A 19839-nucleotide genomic window follows, 5' to 3' on the forward strand; every position below is an offset into this window, starting at 1 on the left:
TTTCTCTCGACTCCTGCAGGCTCTCTGTTCTCAGTGTTTTGGAGAAGCCTCAGGTGGATGTGAGGGCCAGCTGAGCCCGCTGTTCACGGAGCCCCTGCAGTTCTCATTTGTACCTCTGGGAAGTGGCTGAGGCAGGGCCTTGGAATGCGGCGGGAGGTTCTGCAGTCCCTGACAGACCCCTCATGAGATCTGGAGAGCAGTGTTCTCTGAGGTCCACTGGCCCGTGGAAGTGTCAGGTCGTTCCTGAAGCTGGAATCTATCTTTTGACCGAGGAGCACAGTATATCTTATGTTTAAGCTGAGCCCCAGGGCTCATCTGGTTTAGAAATGACCCTGCAATCCTGGGCAGCAAACAGCAGAGCAGAGCCTAAGTATTGGTGAACAGAGACTGGTGGACAGTGACAGTCCAGACCCTTATGACGTTTACATTGTAGGACGAAGCTTGGCCTGGGAGAGATGTTGACACATAGTTGAACGATAAAAGCAGGTTACAGAATAATCTGTATTTGTTTAAAAACAGACAATGAATTTACAAGAATATGTGTTCTTTAAGTATGTTCTCTAAGCAGTTTATGGACTTCTGAGGGTTCCTGAAACCTTTTCAGTTCCAGGGTTCCTGAAAATCCAAACTGATTTTCTGGTGTTGTTAAGATGCTGTTTTCATGATGTTGACATTTTCTCTGGTGCTGCGGCAGCAGCAGGGCTAAACTGCTGATGCTTTAGCATGAAGCGTTACTTCCACACACTTGCGGTGAACACAAAAAACAGAAGCCTTGCTTCACTTAAGAATGTCCCAGCCGAAGCAGTGAAAATATTACTTATATTAAATTGTGACTGAGCATTGATTTAAAAATATTTTGTGTGGAGAGGGGGGAAACTGCATACCAAGGCACAGTGGCTATTTGGGAAGCACATTTTGTCTGGTTGAGTTTTCATCCAAAGTTCCCCACCCCGAATGAAACACGTTATTTTTAATTGAATGACTGACAGACTGATTTAGAGATTTGACATTGGCTCAAAAATGAGTGAAATAAGCCCGTCTCTTCAAGGAAAACAACTGATAGTATTTGTTGCTGATAAAATGTGAGCTTTGTAGTGGAAATTCAAATTTTGGAATATTTGGATCTGCCACTAAGACACATACTTAAAGACTCTTCAGATGAGATATTCTGGGTCCATATAATGAAATGTGTCTTTAAAAAATTATTGGAAAGAGAGCAAGATAGAGTGTGAGCTCTCTTCTGGTCACTCCTCTAATGCGTACAATGGCTAGGTTAGACCAGGGCCAAAGCCAGGAGCCGGGCATACTGTCTAGATCTCCCTTGTGCTTGGCAGGAACCCAAATACTTAAGCCATTATCAGTGCCTGCCTCTCAGGACCTGCACTGGTGGGAAGCTGGAGTTGGGAGCCAGAGCTAAGAATTGGAAGTAGGCAGTCCAGTGTGGGATGCTGGCACCGTAACTGCTAGGCTAAACACCAGCTCCTGATGTTTCTTCTTAATCCTGTAGGATCAGGGCCCCACCCTGTGACTCCATGTAGCCTTAACTACTTTCTTCTCGATACAGCAGAATGGGGGAGGGATGGGTCTTCATGAATTTTAGGACATGCACTTTCAGTAGAAGACACAATAAAGCTAGAAGTGTTTTCTTTTGATGGCTTTATGACATGCGGTTTTATAACAAGAAATTAAATGTGAGACATGTATTATACTGCTCTCCAAGCTGTGATATCTATGGACCATTTGGGCTGTTGCTTTCTGGCTAGTAATGTTTATGACTGGTTAGCTACAGGAGCGTTTACAATCAAGTTAGCATAGAACTCAGAAGGTTACTGTGCCTAAGGTAATTATACAGATTCATTAGCCAGGCTAATAACATGTTAAGCCTGTGCCACTTTCTTGGATTCCCTTTGCCCCCATTCCAGGCCCAAATGTAGTTTGGTTCACACAGAAAGGGTTGATATCATTCAGTGATAACTTTTTAAAAAAAGATTATTTGTTTATTTGAATGTCAGGAGTTACAGAGAGAGTGAGAGAGCGAGCTTCCATCTACTTGTTCTCTCCCCAAATGGCTGCCACAGCCAGGGCTGACCATGCTGAAGCCAGGAGCCTGCAACTCCATCGGAGTCTCCCAAGTGGTTGCAGGGACTCTAGCACTTGGACTATCTTCCGCTGCTTTTCCCAAGCCACCAGTAAGGATTTGGATCAGAAATGGAGCAGCTGGGACATGAACTGACACACATATGGGATGCCAGTGTTGCAGGAGGCGGTTTTACTTGCTATGCCACTATGCTGTTCTCCAGTGATTTTTTTTTTTTTTTTTTTTTTTTTTGACAGGCAGAGTGGACAGTGAGAGAGACAGAGAGAAAGGTCTTCCTTTTTGCCGTTGGTTCACCCTCCAATGGCCGCTACGGCCGGCGCACTGCGGCCGGCGCATCGCGCTGATCTGAAGCCAGGAGCCAGGTGTTTTTCCTGGTCTCCCATGCGGGTGCAGGGCCCAAGGACTTGGGCCATCCTCCACTGCACTCCTGGGCCATAGCAGAGAGCTGGCCTGGAAGAGGGGCAACCGGGACAGAATCCGGCGCCCCAACCGGGACTAGAACCCGGGGTGCTGGCGCCGCAAGGCGGAGGATTAACCTATTGAGCCACAGCGCCGGCCAGTGAAAATTTTTTAATCACATCATTTGTCTTACATTTTGAATGCACCTGGCCAGCGCCGCAGCTCACTTAGCTAATCCTCCGTCTGTGGCACCGGTATTCTATATGGGTGCTGGGTTCTAGTTCCGGTGGCTCCTCTTCCAGGCCAGCTCTCTGCTGTGGCCTGGGAAGTCAGTGGAGGATGGCCCAGGTGCTTGGGCCCTGCACCCGCATGGGAGACCAGGAGGAAGACCTGGCTCCTGGCTTCGGATTGGCACAGTGCGCTGGCTGCAGCGTGCCGGCCGTAGCGGCCACTTGAGGGGTGAACCAACAGAAAAGGAAGACCTTTCTCGTCTCTGTCTCTGTCTCTCTCTAACTCTGCCTGTCAAAAATAAATAAATAAAAACATTTTGAATGCACCTTTTTACTCATGAAGAGAGCAAGCCTGTAAGGTTACATAGTTTTCAACAGTAGCTAAACTAAACCTCAGTTTTATGTAGCAGATTTTTGGAACTAAGAAGTCTTAAAGCCTCTGGGTATAAGTGTCCTTTTCTTTCTTGTCACTCTCCTGTGGACTTTGGATTCCTTTTCATTCTACTTGCGTTGTGGGTTGGGGTGGAAGGGCGTCTGCTTGGTTTACGGGAGTGATCACACGTATGTTCTTTCTCACAGGCCAGCCCTCCAGATCTGTATATTGAAAGATTTAATATAGCGCTTGGACAGTACATGGGAGCATTGCAGAGCATTGTGCCTCTTTTCATATATATGGTAAGGCAGAGGGGTTTCCTCCTTCCTAGTCCCTGGGGGAGTGTGGGTCTGGGCACACACGCATGCAGAGTTAAGCGTGTTCTGTTTTTCTTTTACTGTATTTTGTGTGATTTCCATTCTTTGAGGTGGAAAGTATTTCATTAATGTGTCATGGTTATTGGTATAGAATTATCTACTTCCCTCTTCTTTAAAATTCCCTAAGTAAAAATTGCTGAATAGACAAGTAACAATCAGCCAACGTATTTGTCATGTGGCTGGCACTTTGCTTGGTCCTGGGAAAACAAAGATATGTAAGATCTCTTGTCATCAGAAAATAGAATATCTAAAAATAGCCATGTGATAAGTGCAAGTAAGTCATTCCACGGAAAGTGGAGCTTGCATTGTAGTGCTGTCTCCTCCGTCTGCCGTTAAATGGCATTACAGTAGGCAGTTTGGGTAGGTGGGTTAGTAATAACAAGTCTACATTGTCTTGACTTGGATTCTAAGTAAAAAACCGAATAGTTAATTTGTACAAAAGTACATAAATATGACAGGAAAGTGATTCACACATTCCTGTATTGCCAGTGTTGCTTTCTTAAACTTTATGCTAATGTCCTGGGGTTCTTATTATCTAAGAATAAATGAACTTCAGACTTCTTCCACCTAGCAGAATCCCTAAGGGATTTTAGGTTGTGAAAGGAAGCTTGGCTCCAACTTGCTGTATAGATCAAGAATGTGACTTTGCCTTCTAGTTATTCGTGAAAATTTGTTATGTAAATTATTTTTATTGTCCAGAAGATAGAAATTCTTTGTAATTTGTCACTGCATTGTTGGGAAAGTGTATTACTTAAAGGAAATAGTTTGAATTCCCAAACTATGAAGAGCATAATCAGCAGAATGTCCTTTGTAGTCACAGAAACCAAAGAGAAGTTTTTTGAGTATTGTCAAAATTAGTATTTTTATTAGAAGTCTGTCTCTATGAATATTTTAAGAAATCAGATCATTAAACCAGAAAATAACTTGTCTAACACTCTAAACTACTTTATTAGATTCTTTTTGGAAGACACAGAGATCAGGTGCATGTGCTTGGTTTAGAATATTGGAACTAATATTACTGTCCCTGAGAGAAAGTTGAATGTCTCCTGTTAACTGAAGAGCTGGAATCACGTTAGCGTTCAAGTGCTGATGCTCTCGCACTGTTTCTGTTTGATGTGTCCTGGTTGCTTACTGAAGTGTAGGAAGGGCTCCTTGAACTGCTGTGCACGAAGGTTTTAAATACTAACATTGCTGACAGCAGGAGAGGAAAAGCATTATAAATGCAGAAGCATTTCCACTGGAAGTTGAACAGTTGTCTTTTATTCTTTAGTAAAAGGCGAAAGATTTATACGATCTGAAGAGAAACCAGAGTGTTGTCTTTTATTCTTATATACAAACTGCAAAGTCTCAAAAAGATGTCTAATTACTTCAAAGACTTAAAGTTATACTGCCAAATCAACTGTTGCTCTAAAAGTTGATTTTTAAAAAAAAAATCTTTATTTTTGATTTATTTTGATCAAGAAAAAAATCTCAATTGTGAAAGTAGCTTTATAGTTGATATTTTTAGTTATTTAAAAATAAACTTTCACTAGATACTTACTTCCAAAATAGGAAAGAAATTCTTAGAAATGAAATAAGGCAGGCAGTTAATTTAATCTATTGCTGTAAAATTCTTTAATAGAAAACTTGTATTTAATAAATATAAATTTCATAGGTACAGCTTTAGGAATATAGCAGTTCTTACCCCCATACCTGTCCTCCCACCCCGACTCCCGTCCCACCTCCTGCTCCCTCTCCCATCCCATTCTTCATTAAGATTCATTTTTAATTATCTTTATATACGGAAGATCAACTCTATACTAAGTAAAGATTTCAACAGTTTGCATCCACACAGACACACAAAGTATAAAGAACTGTTTGAAGACAAGTTTTATTGTTAATTCTCATAGTACAACTCATTAAGGACAGAGGTCCTACATGGGGAGAAAGTGTACAGTGACTCCTGTTATTGATTTTTTTTTTTAAGATTTATTTATTTATTTGAAAGTCAGAGTTACACAGAGAGAAGGAGAGGCAGAGAGAAAGGTCTTTCATCCGCTGGTTCACTCCCCAACTGGCTGCAATGACTGGAGCTGTGCCAATCCGAAGCCAGGAGCCAGGAGCTTCCTCCAGGTCTCCCACATGGGTGCAGGGGATCAAGGACTTGGGTCATCTTCCACTGCTTTCCCAGGCCACAGTAGAGAGCTGGATTGGAAGTAGAGCAGCCGGGACATGAACCCACACCCATATGGGATGCTGGCACTACAGGTGGCAGCTTTACCTGCTGTGCCACAGCGCCGGCCCCCTGTTGTTGATTTAACAATTGACACTCTTATTTATGATATCAGTGATCACTTGAGGCTCTTGTCATGAGCTGCCAAGGCTATGGAATCCTCTTGAGTCCACAAACTCCATCAGTATTTAGACAGGGCCATAATTAAAGTGGAAGTTCTCTCCTCCCTTCAGAGAAAGGTGCCTCCTTCTTTGATGGCCCCTTCTTTCCACAGGGATCTCACTCACAGAGATCCTTCATGTAGGTCATTTTTTTGTCTTTCCATGCCTGAATTGCTTTCATGGGCTTTTTAGCCAGATCTGAATGCCTTAATTAAGGGCTGATTCTGAGGCCAGAGTGCTGTTTAGGGCATTTGTCATTCTCTGAGTCTGCTGTGTGGCCTGCTTCCCATGTTGGATCATTCTCTCCTTTTTAATTCTATCTATTGTTATTAGCAGACACTTGGTCTTATTTATATGATCCCTTTTATAAAATTCTTATTGCAGGAAATTAAATAGGAAAGCTGCTATGAAAGACTAATAAGAGGTGATATTCTAATAATGTGAAGGCTGAGGTAATTAAAGTATTTGTCTTCAGTGCAAGGATAGGCAGAACAGGGAACCTAGACCAAGGTAAATGTGAGAGTTTAATGGAAAAAAAAAATGTGACATTTCATACCAGTAAACAGATTATTCCATAGCTGGTATTAAGATAGCTGAAGTCATTTTGGAATAGAGGATAATGGTGCCTCATCACTGCTTATTCTTCATAAATTCTGAATGGAGTAAGTCTTTATAAGAACTAGAAGAAATTATGCACACTCCTGGAGTGAGAAAAGGCCTTTCTAAATGAGACCTAAATCTAGAAGCCATGAGGAAAATATTAGACTGTGACAACATAAAATTCAGCAAAGTAACTATACACCAAAAGTAGGTGGGGAAATTTGCAGTAAATTTGCAAAACATAAGGCAGAGATTTGCTTTGATAAATAATGTGTTCATGAATTAATTAGAAAAAAGGCATCCCATTTTTATGTTGAAAAATGAATAAAGGCTGTGAATAGATTACAGAAAATATACTGAGATATAAATGGGAACAGATATTCAACATCATAAATAAAAAAGTGCAATTAGTGAAATTGGAAAAGATTGATAATCAGTTCTATGGACTCTCTAAAGGAAACAAACACCTCACACTTTTGGTGATAAAACCTTTGGGAGACTATCTGGCATTGTTTCAAGTTTAAAATGCACGAGCTGAATGGAGTGTCTTTAGGAATCCATCATATAAATAAATACAAGTATATGCAAATAATATGCATATGTATAAAAGATTTATGCACTGGTTTTTGAATAGAACATTGGAAAAATCTGTATTACCAGTGTGTTTGGAGGACTATTAAGTAATTAATGGAAAGGGCCAGCACTGTGGCGCAGTGGGTTAACGCCTTGACCTGAAGTACCGGCATCCCATATGGGCGCCGGTTCGAGTCCTGGCTGCTCCACTTCCAAGCCAGCTCTCTGCTATAGCCTGGGAAAGCAGTACAAGATGGCCCAAGTCCTTGGGCCCCTGCACCCTCGTGGGAGACCTGGAAGAAGCTCCTGTCTCCTGGCTTCGGATCGCCACAGTTCTAGCCGTTGTGGCCATCTGGGGAGTGAACCAGCAGATGGAAGACTCTCTCTCTCTGCCTCTCCTCTCTCTGTGTAACTCTGACTTCCAAATAAATAAAATAAAATAAATATTTTAAAAAATAATTAATGGAAGATAGAGTAGAAAAACATACAGTTAAATATAATGGCATGCCTCCATGTTCTTTTAGAGAAAGATCTTCTAAGATACAACACTGGGTGAAAAAGCAAGTTACAGAGCTTGTGTCAGCAGTAGTTCAGGAGCCAGTGTGTATGGGAGGCGGGCAGTGGAGAAGTGTATGCACGTATGCAGGGTACATATTAGAAATAATATACAGTAGTGCTTCCAGGGGACATGGGGCCTCTCCACAGTGGGGGACTTCTTTTTGTTGTGCATCCTTTTGCTTTTATTTTTAACCACGTGAATCTTACTTTCATAATTTTTTTAAAGAAAAAGTGTTCAGAATGAAGAGCAAATCAGTGAGCAGCTTGCTCACATTCCTTCTGTGTTTCCCACTCTTACATGTTGAGTTAACAATGAAGATGATTTGCTAGTCGCACCAGGCAGAAGGCCCACAGCCACACGAAACGGGGAACGTGGCTCAGAGTGCTTTGAGAGTAAGGAAAAGGTTCGTCTGCTGTAATAAGACTGCAGGCACAGGCAGTTTCCAGGGCTGTGTGAATCCGTGGTTCAGCAGAGATACCAAGGTCCCATGTTCTTTTTCTGTCCACAGGGTTCTCTTTACTGTCCACAACATGTTTCATTATGATGATAAGCGTTTCTCTCAGCCTAGGTTTCTCTCAGTCTGATTGGGCTACCTTGTGTGTGTGTCTGTGAACCAGAGATGTCCCTACAGAGTACCCCTGGTGAATGTGTACATACATGGGAGCCAACACCACTGACAAAGTCGCTGATAAATGGGGGATGCCTTTCATTAGTGTTTCCAGATATTGTCTTTAGATGATGAGACAGTTATTTTAAAATAATTACTTATTGATAAGGCAGAACGACAGGGAGAGTCAGAGAGAAACTGTCCATCTGCTGTTCATTCCCTAAATGGTGACAATAGCCAGGTCTGGGCCAGACCAAAGCCAGGAGCCAAGAACTCCATCTGGGTCTCCCATGTGACTGTCAGAGGCCCAAGTATTTGAATCATCATCTGCTGTCTTCGCAGGCGAATTAGCAGGAAGCTAGATGTGAAATGGAGCAGCTAGCACTCCTGGCACTCTGATTTGGTGTGCCAGTGCCATAGGCAGCAGTCCTGTGATAACAATATTTTGCAAAGGTGTGTCCATGGTCTGGTTCCATCATGTATATACAGTCCTATCTAGTAATGTTGGATATCTTCCAGTGTTCTTTTGAAGGTCTGTAGTTAACAGCATTTTATCTTTTTATGCTTTCAACTCCATGCACAATATATAACTCAGAGTGGCAAGATTTCTGTTGTTTGATATTGGAGTTTTGTGTCTTATATATTGCCTTTATACATTGTCTTCTAAAATAATATTTACTGCTTCAGTTTGTTAGACTAAATATTTTCCCAACTGATACATGGAAAAAAAAATTTTTTTTTTTTTTTTTTTTTCAGAATAAATTTTACATCGAAACCAAGCTTAACAGAGACCTGAAAGATGACCTTATAAAGCTGTTTACGGAACATGTTGCAGAAAAGCACATTTGCAGCCTGATGCGTAAGTAACTTAACTTGCTTTGGGCTGTGAAAACACTGACAATGATTTTCTTCTTTTTCATTTGTTCTGAGAGCATTGTCACATAAGCCCTGATGTTGCTATCCTCTGGAAGTAGTAAACCCACTCTATACTGTAGGGAAAAACAGCGAGGAATTGTAAATATGACTTGAAGTCTGCCCAGTGAACTAGGAGCAGCATAGCCAGGTTATTGGACAGGGCGTTTGTGTCTGGCCTCATGCTTGTCCCCTGCTCCTGGCCCTGCCCACTTGGGAGGTTTGCTCTTAACTCTGTTGGCCAGTTACTCTAGAACAGTTTTCTATCTTTGAAGTGGAAGTACAGACTTCTCTCTTAGTTTCACTCATTACTGCAGAAACCATTTTCTACTTTGGCTCTGTCATTTACAAACTATGTATTTTAGACAAGCTTTCTAGCCTCTAGATCTGCATGGGTTCTTCTGTGATTTAGATTTATAAAATATGCAACATAGCTGCTTAGATAAATGTAAAGTAAGCAGATGGAAGTACCAGGCTCAGTTAGTTTCTCCTTTCTCCCCATTCCCAGCTTCCATGCTCCCTCCTGGTAGATGGCATTTCATCCTCTTTTCCTAAAGGAATATGCCTCTCCGAGTGACATTTAGGTGCCACCCCTGTAACCTAGAGGGTTAGTTTCCTTTTTATTTATTTATTTATTTATTTATTTATTTATTTATTTATTTTTTTGACAGGCAGAGTGGATAGTGAGAGAGAGAGAGAGAGAGAAAGGTCTTCCTTTTGCCGTTGGCTCACCCTCCAATGGCCGCCATGGCTGGTGCGCTGCAGCCGGGGCTCCACAGTGATCCGAAGCCAGGAGCCAGGTGCTTCTCCTGGTCTCCCATGGGGTGCAGGGCCCAAGCACTTGGGCCATCCTCCACTGCACTCCCGGGCCACAGCAGAGAGCTGGACTGGAAGAGGAGCAACCAGGACAGAATCCGGCATCCCGACCGGGACTAGAACCCGGTGTGCCGGTGCTGCAAGGCGGAGGATTAGCCTAGTGAGCTGTGGTGCCGGCCAAAATATGAGCTTTTAAAGGAAACTAAACCTCGGCCGGCGCCGCGGCTCAATAGGCTAATCCTCCACCTAGTGGCGCCAGCACACCGGGTTCTAGTCCGGGTCGAGGCGCCGGATTCTTTCCCGGTTGCTCCTCTTCCAGGCCAGCTCTCTGCTGTGGCCCGGGAGTGCAGTGGAGGATGGCCCAAGTGCTTGGGCCCTGCACCCCATGGGAGACCAGGAGAAGCACCTGGCTCCTGGCTTCGGATCAGCGCGGTGCGCCAGCCTCAGTGGCCATTGGAAGGTGAACCAATGGTAAAGGAAGACCTTTCTCTTTGTCTCTCTCTCCCTCACTGTCCACTCTGCCTGTCAATAAAAAAAAAAAAAAGCTCATATTTTATGCAGTGTGTCATCAAGTCAGTTTTTAGGAATTTAGCACATATTTGGATTTTTAGTCTGCTGGGATTTTTTTGTTTGTTTTTGTTTTGCTTTCTTACTAGCCTTGATTAGTTTCTACCACTTGAACTTTTGCCAAGATTAACAAAAGAGTTGTTCTAGGCTTGACCACAAACTGTTTTCATTTTAAATGAAGGAAAGCAATTGTTGAATATTGATTCAGTTTATTTTAGAAGGGAAGAGTTTTCAAATAATAGTGTAGACAAAAAGAATATATATGTTTTATTAATATGTTTCCAAAAGATTCCAGAATTAGAACAGAGGCTTAGAATCTTGGGGATATTACATGCTTTTCTTTTCTGTTATGATGTATTCTGGCTATTGATTATGACCATTTAAGTATGTCCTCTGATGTTAACATCGTCTTTTTGCTTTCATTGTGAAATAGAGCGCAACCATTTTGAAGTCATCTTTGTTTAATGTCTTGACCAGTGTCAGATGGAAAAGCTGTTTACTTTGTAAATATGTTCTTACACTTGTCAGTTATTTGGAAATCAGGCTTATTGGACATTTATAGGGCATATTCAAAAGACAACATAGGAACCCAGATCTGATGAGAAAAGAACAAATTCTTTTTTTTTTTTTTTAATTGTATAATCTGTGACTGTCAATAAAATTTACACTTAAAAGTAAAGATACAAGGGCCGGTGCTGTGGCTCAATGGGCAAAGCCTCTGTAGTGCTGGCATCCCATATGGGTGCCAGTTCGAGTCCCAGCTGCTCCATTTCCGATCCAGCTCTCTGCTTATGGCCTGGGAGAGCAGCAGAAGATGGCCCAAGTGCTTGGGCCCCTGCACACATGTGGGAGACCAGTAGGGAGCTCCTGGCTTCTGGCTTTGGATTGGCCTAGCTCTGGCCATTGCAGCCATTTGGGGAGTGAGCTAGCAGAAGGAAGACCTCTCTCTCTCTCTCTCTCTCTCTCTCTCTCTCTGCCTTTCATATAAATAAACAAATCTTAAAAAAAAGGTAAAGATACCTTTCCCCCCAATAAACTGCAACGGTCTTCTCAGGTGTTTGTTGAGCAGTTACTGAGCATTGTACTTAGAACGAGGAAAACAAAGTGACCGCAGCCTCACTGGCCTGGACTCTCTATACCAGCAGAGTCTGTAGATGTTCACAGCTGTGTGATTGATCATCAAAAAGATCTTTTAAAACACACACACACACACACACACACACACGTTTCTTATTAACTGCTTAATTCTCTTCACCCCCTATAAGATGAGTATAATCAATATTTCAGAAACTGAGGCAAAAGGAGGCTAAAATTAATTTAAGCCAGAATAACATAGCTATTGAGGATTGGTGCCTTGTCTGTAGTTACACATTTTCCTATCTCTTGCCCCCTTACTCTAATAAAACAAATAATAACACTCAGTCTCAGTGATTTTCTAAAATCTGATCAGTAACTTTCTTCCTTGGGCTTCAGAGCCGTTTGGAAATGCTGCCATTCCTTTCATTACTGCTGTGTAACAGACCGTCCAGAAGCATACTGGCTGCGACCAGCAGGCTCTTATTTCGCTCTGCAGTTTGGGGAGGTCTCCTGGGGCAGTGTGTCTCCTCTGCTCACCACTGCTGACGTGGCCATGGCAGGGGCGGAAGCTTTTGCTGTGACTGCCTCTCATGGCTGGTGAGTTGGTGCTGGCATTTGGTTCCTTTCATTTTTCTTCTAAGAGCGAGTGCCCCAAGAAGCAGGCAGTGGAAACTGCCAGTTCCTTAGATCCTGGGTCCAGAAACTGACGCAGTGTTATTGTTGCTGGATTCTGTTGGACAGTCACAGAACCCAGATTCCAGGGGAGAGGCCTGGCCCCTGCCTCTCAGTGGGAGACCTGTTGAAAGAATTTCAGAATCCTGCCTTAGAACTAGAAGAACAGGGCAGAATGAAACTGTCTGCTGGTAAAGAATTGAAACTCCAGGGCTGGCGCCATGGCTCACCTGGTTAATCCTCTGCCTGTGGCACTGGCATCCCATATGGGTGCCAGGTTCTAGTCCCGGCTACTCCTCTTCCACTCCCGCTCTCTGCTGTGGCCTGGGAAGGCAGAGGAGGATGGCCCAACTGCTTGGGCCCCTGCACCCGCATGGGAGACCAGGAAGAAGCACCTGGCTCCTGGCTTTGGATCGGCACAGCACCGGCTGTTGCGGCCATTTGGGGGGTGAACCAACGGAAGGAAGACCTTTCTCTCTGTCTGTCTCTCTCACTGTCTATAACTCTGCCTGTCAAATAAATTAAAAAAAAAAATTGAAACTCAAATGCCCATATTGTCCATGAATAGCAGGCTTCATGAATGAAGAAGGTGTCTTGTCACTAGAGATAAAGCTGATTTTCTGTCAGCTCCCATGGTGTGATCATGTTCATACATGTAGATGAGGGACCTCCAAAGTTCGTGGAAAATGTATCTTGTGAAAAAACTATATATGGCTTTCATAATCTTTTATACCAAAATAAACTCATCTTTTAATTCCATTTCTCCATGAACTTTTTTTTTTTTTTAAAGACAAGGAGAGACAGAGATCATTCATCTGCTGGTTAACTCCCCAAATGCCTGCAATGCTGGAACTGACTAGGCCCAAGTCAGGAGCCCAGAACTCCAACCGGGTCTCCCACATGGGCAGCCTGGGCCCAGGCACTTGGACTCTCCTCCACTGCTTTTCCAGACACATTAGCAGGGAGCTAGATGGGAAGCAGAGCAGCCAGGATTAGAAGCAGTGCTCCTGTATAGGATGCTGGCATTGGAGTCAGGGGCTTAACATGTTGCACCACAATGATGGCCCGGAACTGGTTTTTATTTTTTAAAGATTTATTTTTACTTATTTGAAAGACAGAGCAAGAGAGAGAGAGAGAAGGGGAAAGAAGAGACTTTTCAGCCACTGGTTCACTACCCAAATGGACTGCCACAGCCAGGGCTGTGCCAGGCTGAAGCCAGGGAGCCAGGAACTCCATCTGAGTCTCCCACTTGGGTGACAGGGGCCCAGGTACTTGGGCGCCATCATCTATCTTCGAGGTTCATCAGCAGGAAGCTGGATCTGGAGTGGAACAACAGCCAGGACTTGAACCAGTGCTCTGATATGTAAGGTACCCATGTTGCAGTCAGTGGCTTAACCCACTGTGCCAAAACACCAGGCCCTCCACAAACTTTTTTGAAGTGGCCTGATATAGAAAAGTACCTAGCACTGCTAAATACTCAGTAAATATTTTATTTTGCCTTTCAAGCTCATCCCCCAAATTCCAACTTACTTTTCCTTAAGAGGCTGCAGGGGGCCAGGATGGTGGTAACCAGGAAGTATTAAGTTTTTTTTTGGCCGCCGCGGCCGGCGTGCTGCGACCGGCGCATCGCGCTGATCCGAAGGCAGGAGCCAGGTGCTTATCCTGGTCTCCCATGGGGTACAGGGCCCAAGCACTTGGGCCATCCTCCACTGCACTCCCGGGCCATAGCAGAGAGCTGGCCTGGAAGAGGAGCAACCGGGACAGAATCCGGTGCCCCGACCGGGACTAGAACCCGATGTGCTGGCGCCGCAAGGCAGAGGATTAGCCTATTGAGCCACGGCGCCGGCCGGAAGTATTAAGTTTTAGATACTGTTTTCCTGAGAGTTTACATGGAAAGATGTTAATGAAATGTTGCAAAACCTTCTCAACTCTAATCTTTTGCTATTGAATGTAATTACTTTCAATTAATTCATCCCAGATCAGTCTGTCTACATTTTGTGTGTATTTTTATCTTTGATATTTATCATTTATTCATAGCTTTTTAATTTGACAGAGGTGATTACAGTTGTGGTAGAGGGTGTTTGTAAATGTATATGCTTAACCACATGGTAAATATTGGTTGAACATGCAGAGTTAGTGGGAACCAGGCTAATGGAAGGCCTCAGTGCCAGTCACAAAAGGCGGGGCGGGGGGTGGAGTAGTAAAGAGAGGTTGCATTTGTTTGTGCTAACTTCAGACCCTGTCAGAGACTTTCTGAACTTAACATTTGTAAGTTCAAGTTTTAAACATTGCAGTTTAAATGCTTACCATATGCCCTCTTTAAAATTTATGTATGTCATTCAAAATTGTAACCATCTACCAACGATAAGACTGGAAAGGTAAACTTGAACAGTGTACCTCGGAGGGTCTTCATCATGTGAGTCCAAATGTAGCTCACAGTCTTCTAAACTGTAGACGTGCTTCCGGGCCGGCCACTTCGGTGGCGTTTCCACTTTTGGAAAGGCATGCACAGAGGAAATTGGTTTTAATATTTTACAAGCCTGATTTAGAGTAAAATACCAAAGATTTTGGGGTTTTGGTTTGTTTTCTTAGTACATTGCAGATCTTTGGAAGATGAATTAAAAATTAACTTTTAGGTCAGTAGTATCTTCTATCCATTCAATAATAGAATTCATGTATAACTGTTAGTGATGAGCATCCCTCATCTGGAAAGCTTTGAAATCCACACGCTTTGAGCGTCTGCTGGAGCTCAAAAAGCTTTGGATTTCAAATTTTGGATTTTCAGATGAGGGATGCTCAATTGTAAAATGTATTCAGATATTCCAAAATCTGAAACGCTTCTGATTCCAAGCATTTCAGATAAGGGATACTCAACCTGTAACACATGTCTTTCAGAAAAATGCTAAAAGCCTCAACTGTGGTGATTTGAGGGAAGAAGAAATGTTTGAGTTTATTGCGTGACATTTTATTCCTCTAATGGAAGCGCTTTCAATTCACTCTGTGCCATGAATGCCATTGCTTTTAGAGGATTTACTACTCAGGTCCCCCATGAGTCAGTTCGTTTCCATTAGTGTTCCAGCACGCTTTCATGTATTTCCCCGTTAGCTTGAGCTATTGCATTTGATTTTTAAAAGATTTGTTTGTTATTTATTTAAGTTTTTTTTTTGAAAGGCGAGATAGAGAAAAGCTGGAGATGGGGGAGTGAGGGAGGCAGGAAAGTGTCTTCTACCTGCTGGTTCATTCCCCAAATGCCTGCAAAGCTGGGCCTGGACCAGGCTGAAGCCAAGAGCCAAGAACTCCATCTGGTCTCCCACATGGGTGGAAGGAATCCAAAAACTCGACCCCTCGCCCGCTATATTCCCAGGCGCATTAGGAGGAAGCTGACTAGTCAGGACTTGAACTGGCGCTCTATACAGGTTGTGGGGTTGGGAGTGAGGGGTAAACTCCCAGTTTGTTTTCTTGGGCTGTTCTTGTTTGCACTGTTTGCCTTCAGTCTTTGGGAGAAACTTTAACGAGTGTTCCATGCTTTTTCATCTTTCTCCTCTTCTCCAGCTTTGCTTCTCGAAGCCCAGTCAACACCATTTCAGGTCACACCTTCAACCATGGCAAATATTGTGAAAGGCCTGTATACGCTGAGACCAGGTAACACTCATCATCTCTCGTGGGTTTTATGACATGACAGTCGTATCGAAGCAGCAGTGATTCGTGTGTGTTCTGTGAAGACTAATGATATTTCGACCTGATATAGAAAAAAATATGGAGGAGATACTCGTCATTGAGAAATATAAACTGAAAATTTGAAAATTCACTGGGAGCTTTTTTTTGTTAGTGAAACCATCTAGTTGGTTTTGTTTGTTTGTTTTTTGCTGCCCTTGGGAGGGAAATACAAGAAATAATTTGTAGGATACACTGTATATAAGATTGAATGTGGTAGTTGGTATAATCTCTGTCTATCCCACACTGCAAATGTGCAGTCATGAACATTCACAACTCCATTAGGCCTATTATGACTCAGAGGGACTCTGAAGTGTTGCTAAAATTGAGTCATTTCATGAGGATGTTTTGAGGAGAGAGAATCACAAGAGCAGAATAAGAAATCACGGATCACAATATTCAAAGAAATGGTTTATAAATTATTTTAATATCTCTCTATTAGAACAAAAACTGTGATAGATTTAAAGGAATCTCAAAGTGCCTTTGTGTATATTTCCTGGTTATAAGCCAGAACCTTCGACTTGTCTAGTTAATTGAAAAAATGTATGGGAGAGAGATTGGAGAAGTTCTCAGGGTAGAACATTGTTACAGTCTACAAACACGAAAGATGCTTTCTGGCACTAAGTACCTTTTTGCAAAATTTTTTTGTATGAGAATTAAATTGAAATAAAACATGAAAACAGCTTACCATAGTATTTGATAACATAATAAGCATGCAAACATTAAATGCTATTATTACTATCCATTTGAGTTTAATGATTATTTTAATTAATTGATGGATAGATTGGTTGTTTAATTGTGTTAAAAGTTCACTTGATAAAATAGAAATCAGTTTATTGGGTAAACTTTTTTTTTTTTTTTTTTTTGACAGGCAGAGTTAGACAGTGAGAGACAGAGAGAAAGGTCTTCCCTCCGTTGGTTTACCCCCCAAATGGCTGCCATGGCCAGTGCGCTGTGCTGATCTGAAGCCAGGAGCCAGGTGCTTCTCCTGGTCTCCCATGCGGGTACAGGGCCCAAGCACTTGGGCCATCCTCCACTGCACTCCCGGGCCACAGCAGAGAGCTGGTGTGGAAGAGGAGCCTCTGGGACTAGAACCCGGGGTGCCGGCACCACAGGCAGAGGATTAGCCTAGTGAGCTGTGGCGCCGGCCTGGGTAAACTGATTTGAGAAATCTTTTTTTGGTCAGGCTACTTTGAACTAGTGATTTCTAGAGCATTCAGTTTATTAATTAAGTTTGGATCAGGTCTTGAGATATATTTATCATTTTTAACAGAAATTTCTTCTGTGAGGTAATTGATTATATAAAATAGCAAAAAATATTTTGCATGTTTCCAATAAACTAGTTTCTTAGAATTTTGAATTTTACTTTAATACATTGTGATGAAAATGACTAATTTTTTTTGGTGCTAGGTTATGAATAGTTTTTTTATTTTATGTTGGAAGGCATTCAGATGCAGTATGACAAATCTGACTCCCAAATAGGCAGCTGTATCATATAGCAAAATAAAAACATCACCAAGGGTAGGAAAAAGTATAGATACGTGTTTACCTAAATGCTATCTTACCTTGGTTCAAGTTCTGGTAATAAGATTTACACCACTTGTGAGGAGAATTCTGTAGTTGAGAATTGTCCTTTTGAAAAGGTGAATTTGATTAGACTAACCTTTTGCTGCCCTAGGCATTTTCAGAGATACTTTCAAGCATATTTTGACATTTATGTCTCTTGTCAGTACCCACTGTGTTCCTGGTTTATTAAAGCAGTTTTATTCACCTAGCGCATTATGGTTGGAATATTTTCAGAGTTGAATTTTAAATGTAAAAATGTCTTCCGTTGCAGTAGATCTCAAGTGCTGGTCTTTGTGTGACTGCGTTTGAATTGTCTCAGAGTTTTTTTAAATTATAGATTCGTGGGCCTTACCTCTTGGAGACTTTGATGATGTTTTTGTCATCAAACAGATTTTTGGTGTGTTTCTGGTTTTTAGTGGTTCAGTTAGAAATGCGTAAAAGACACATCATTTCCTTGTTTCTTCACCTTTGTTTTAATGGCTGTAGAGCCCCATAAGGTGACAGAAAGGTTTGACTTCTGCCAGCCCTGCCCCGTGGGCTGTGGTGTCAGCCTGGCACCGAGGTTCTTTGTGAAGCCATGCTTGAGCTGAGTTGTCAGGAGGCACTGTGTCGAGAACGGTTTGCTGTGAGCTGTGCAGAGCGAGGGAACTGGCCGGTGCATCACCTGTCGTGCTTGTGTAGGTGCCGGCTTCTAATCTGTTCTCTTGGTGGTCATCTGTGTATGTCCACTTTTTTACTTACACACACAGCATCACTTAACATCACACAGCATCGAATGTGCATTTTCAGATTTTGAATTTTTATTCGATTGCACTGTTTTTAAACAGTGGGTTTACTGAATTATAAACAATATTTATATTTGTACAGTTTTTGTTATGTGCAGCCCAAATATTTTCCAAGAGAGAAAACTTGAAAAGGCTAGATTAAAACAATGCAGAAGGGACAGTAGTCCTAGCTGAGGACCCCCAGCAAGGAAGGGGAGTGCTGGTTTCATCCTGCTCTCCACACACATGGGCATTGTTTATATTTTTCATTTATTTTAGTTCGAATTTTCTTGAGTACTAACAAGGTGACTTAATTCTGTTCACTTTTTTTCTTGTGAATTATCCAGTCTTGTCCATCACTCATTTACCTGGACTTTCTGGATTGTAGATTCTTTATAATAAATGTGCTAGTTTGTTTTTGTCATATCTGGTTCAGATATTTTCCTGTGACTTCTCTTTGCCTATTTCTTTTGTAAATATTATTACCTTCATCTTACTCTTAATAATTTGATAGCCACTTAATTCTCTTTACTGTTGTATCTATTTAATTTAACATAGAAAAGATTTTTTAAATATTATTTATTTATTCAAAAGTCAGCGTTACAGAAAAGAGATATAGAGGCAGAGAGAGAGAGAGAGAGAAAGAGAGGTATTCCATCTCATGGTTCACTCCCCAAATTGCCTGCATTGGCCAGGCTGGGCCAGGCTGATGCCAGGAGCTTCATCCGGGTGTCCCACATGGGTACAGGGACCCAAGGACTTGGGCAATCCTCCACTATTCTTCCAGGAACATTAAGAGAGAACTGGATTGGAAGTTTAGCATCCGGGACTAGAACTGGCACCCATATGGCACTTGTATGGGCCTGCAGTGCTGGCACCAGCCCCAAAACTTTTATTTCTAAAAAATACTAACCAGTTATCTCCACCCCACTTAAATGTTCAGCCCCTTCCTGCCAACCTCTTTGTGTTGCCTCTTTTTTTTTTATACTTCTTATTACCTGTTCTGGTCTGTTTTCGGACCATTATAATGTTTTCATTAATGGCTGAGAGGGCTGGTGTTTCCACCAGTCCCCTTTTTATCAAGACCCCTCCTACTCAGAACTCTTTGGTAATCTCATTCATATTTTCCTCCGTATTTAGAATGTTCAACAAGATTGAAAAATTCCTACAGATTTTCACTATTCTGTTAAACCAGTGAAATGTAAAAAAGCCAGTTTTCTTTATACAGTAAATTCTTTTCAGAAAGAAAAAATAACTTGTTTTATGCTAGATTTGGAATGCTTTAATTCCCCCCACTTTATAGATTTGGTTTAATAAATATTTTTGTTCCTTGAATAAAACTTCTATTTTGTGTGTCATTTAGTTTGCATGGTTTCTCTGATGAATCTTTTTCTTCCCTCACAGAGTGGGTTCAGATGGCTCCAACTCTTTTTTCTAAATTTATTCCCAACATCCTCCCTCCAGCGGTGGAATCTGAACTCTCCGAATATGCTGCTCAAGACCAGAAGCTGCAAAGAGAACTCATTCAGAATGGTTTTACAAGGCAAGTTGGCTTTTCCTCA

The 19839-nt window shown here is 42.2% G+C and overlaps 1 protein-coding gene across 7 annotated transcripts in view; it reads left to right on the plus strand.

Annotated features, from left to right (window-relative positions):
• CACUL1 (CDK2 associated cullin domain 1) overlaps positions 1-19839 on the plus strand; it is an 81378-nt gene that overhangs the window by 51565 nt on the left and 9974 nt on the right. For all 7 annotated transcript variants that reach the window (XM_051824216.3, XM_051824215.3, XM_089314249.1 and 4 more), the window contains exons 4-7: positions 3307-3402; positions 8946-9048; positions 15786-15875; positions 19682-19820. In XM_051824216.3, the coding sequence (XP_051680176.1) occupies positions 3307-3402; positions 8946-9048; positions 15786-15875; positions 19682-19820 (428 nt within the window). The remainder of the gene's footprint in view (positions 1-3306; positions 3403-8945; positions 9049-15785; positions 15876-19681; positions 19821-19839) is intronic.

This window comes from Oryctolagus cuniculus, chromosome 15 (assembly GCF_051225735.1).
Source record: "Oryctolagus cuniculus isolate XC-2025 breed Fujian yellow rabbit chromosome 15, ASM5122573v1, whole genome shotgun sequence".
Lineage (NCBI taxonomy): Eukaryota > Metazoa > Chordata > Mammalia > Lagomorpha > Leporidae > Oryctolagus > Oryctolagus cuniculus.